Source organism: Plectropomus leopardus, chromosome 5 (assembly GCF_008729295.1).
Source record: "Plectropomus leopardus isolate mb chromosome 5, YSFRI_Pleo_2.0, whole genome shotgun sequence".
NCBI lineage: Eukaryota > Metazoa > Chordata > Actinopteri > Perciformes > Serranidae > Plectropomus > Plectropomus leopardus.
In genome coordinates, this window is record NC_056467.1 from 2,240,061 (window position 1) to 2,241,709 (window position 1,649).

Sequence of the window (1,649 nt, forward strand, 5' to 3'; positions counted from 1 at the left end):
TATACTATAGTATAGCATTTTTGGTCATTGTTTTGACATGCCATAATATGGATTTTTTTTCCATTGTTGCAACATTCTATGTTATGGCGTGTCTCAGCGTGCTATTCTGTGCACTTTTCAGTTGTTTTTGGGACATGGGAAATTTTGACATTTTTCACAATACTTTAGTGTTGCATTTTTTTGGTTGTTTTTTCAACATACCATAGTTCTTGGCCGTTTTGTAACATTCTATGCTATAGGATGTTTCGGCATACTATTTTATAAGGATTTCACCATACTTTAGTTTTGCTTTTTGTTAAAAAAAATATGTGATATTTGTTTTCTTATTTATTGTTGTGTTTTCTGATTTGGGGTTGTGTTTTGTTAAATGTGGTTGTGTGTTTTGATTTGAGATTGTGCTTTGTGATTTGTCCTTGTATTTTGGACTTCAGCACCAATGTAAAAATCCTCATGATTTAGTGTGTAAAAGAAAATGGCCAAAAACACAATGATATATTATGTCTTACAACACTCAAATTTTGATAGCTTCTACAAACAGCTAGACACGACACAATACCCTGCAGAGATGAGTAAAAGCATAAAAAGTAGGAAAAGAGGCCAAAAAATGATAAAAAAAAAAAAAAAAAAAGAAAAAAGGTCTTGGCTGCTCAAAAATATGGCTGATAACGGCTTAGAATAACTTGAAAAGCACGTCATAGAAAAAAAACCTCATAATTTGTATGTAAAAAATGGACAAGAAGGCAATGGTCAACTATGTTGAAAAAAGTCAAAATTTGACTGCTCCAAAAAAAAAACTGTAAATAACAAAGAATACCTTCTAGAGACACGTAATAGCATGCAAAGTGGGAATAAACGTCAAAAAAAGCCAAAAAAGATCATATTTCAGAATGTCAAAAAAATGGACAAGAAGGCAATAGTATAGTATGTCGAAAAAAGTCAAATTTTGGCCACTCCTATCAACAGCTAAAAACGGCATAGAATAGCTTCTAGAGAGGCATAATAGCATACAAAGTGTGAATAAACTTTAAAAAAAAGGCGAAAAAGATCATTTTTCAGAATGTCAAAACAATGGACACCAAGGCAATAGTATAGTATGTTGGAAAAAAGTCAAATTTTGACAGCACCTAAAAATAGCTAAAGATGGCATAGAATAGCTTCTAAAGAGGCGTAATAGCATACAAAGTGGGAATAAACGTCACAAAAAGCCCAAAAACCTCATATTTCAGAATGTCGAAAAAATGGACACCAAGGCAATAGTATAGTATGTCGAAAAAAGTCAAATTTTTGCCGCTCCTAAAAAAATGCTAAAAACTGCATAAAATGACTTCTAGAGACACGTAATAGCATACAAAATGAGAATAAACGTCAAAAAAAGCCAAAAAAGATCATATTTCAGAATGTCAAAAAAATGGACAAGAAGGCAATAGTATAGTATGTCGAAAAAAGTCAAATTTTGGCCACTCCTATCAACAGCTAAAAACGGCATAGAATAGCTTCTAGAGAGGCATAATAGCATACAAAGTGCGAATAAACTTTAAAAAAAAGGCGAAAAAGATCATTTTTCAGAATGTCAAAACAATGGACACCAAGGCAATAGTATAGTATGTTGGAAAAAAGTCAAATTTTGACAGCACCTAAAAATAGCTAAA

General features: G+C 31.9%; 1 protein-coding gene across 1 annotated transcript in view; it reads right to left on the reverse strand.

Annotated features, from left to right (window-relative positions):
* Positions 1–538: 538 nt before the first annotated feature.
* The window catches only part of LOC121943368 (sortilin-related receptor-like), an 84,770-nt gene continuing 83,659 nt past the window's right edge, over positions 539–1,649 (reverse strand). The window contains exon 20 of the mRNA XM_042486891.1: positions 539–557. Coding sequence (XP_042342825.1) covers positions 539–557 — 19 coding nt within the window. The remainder of the gene's footprint in view (positions 558–1,649) is intronic.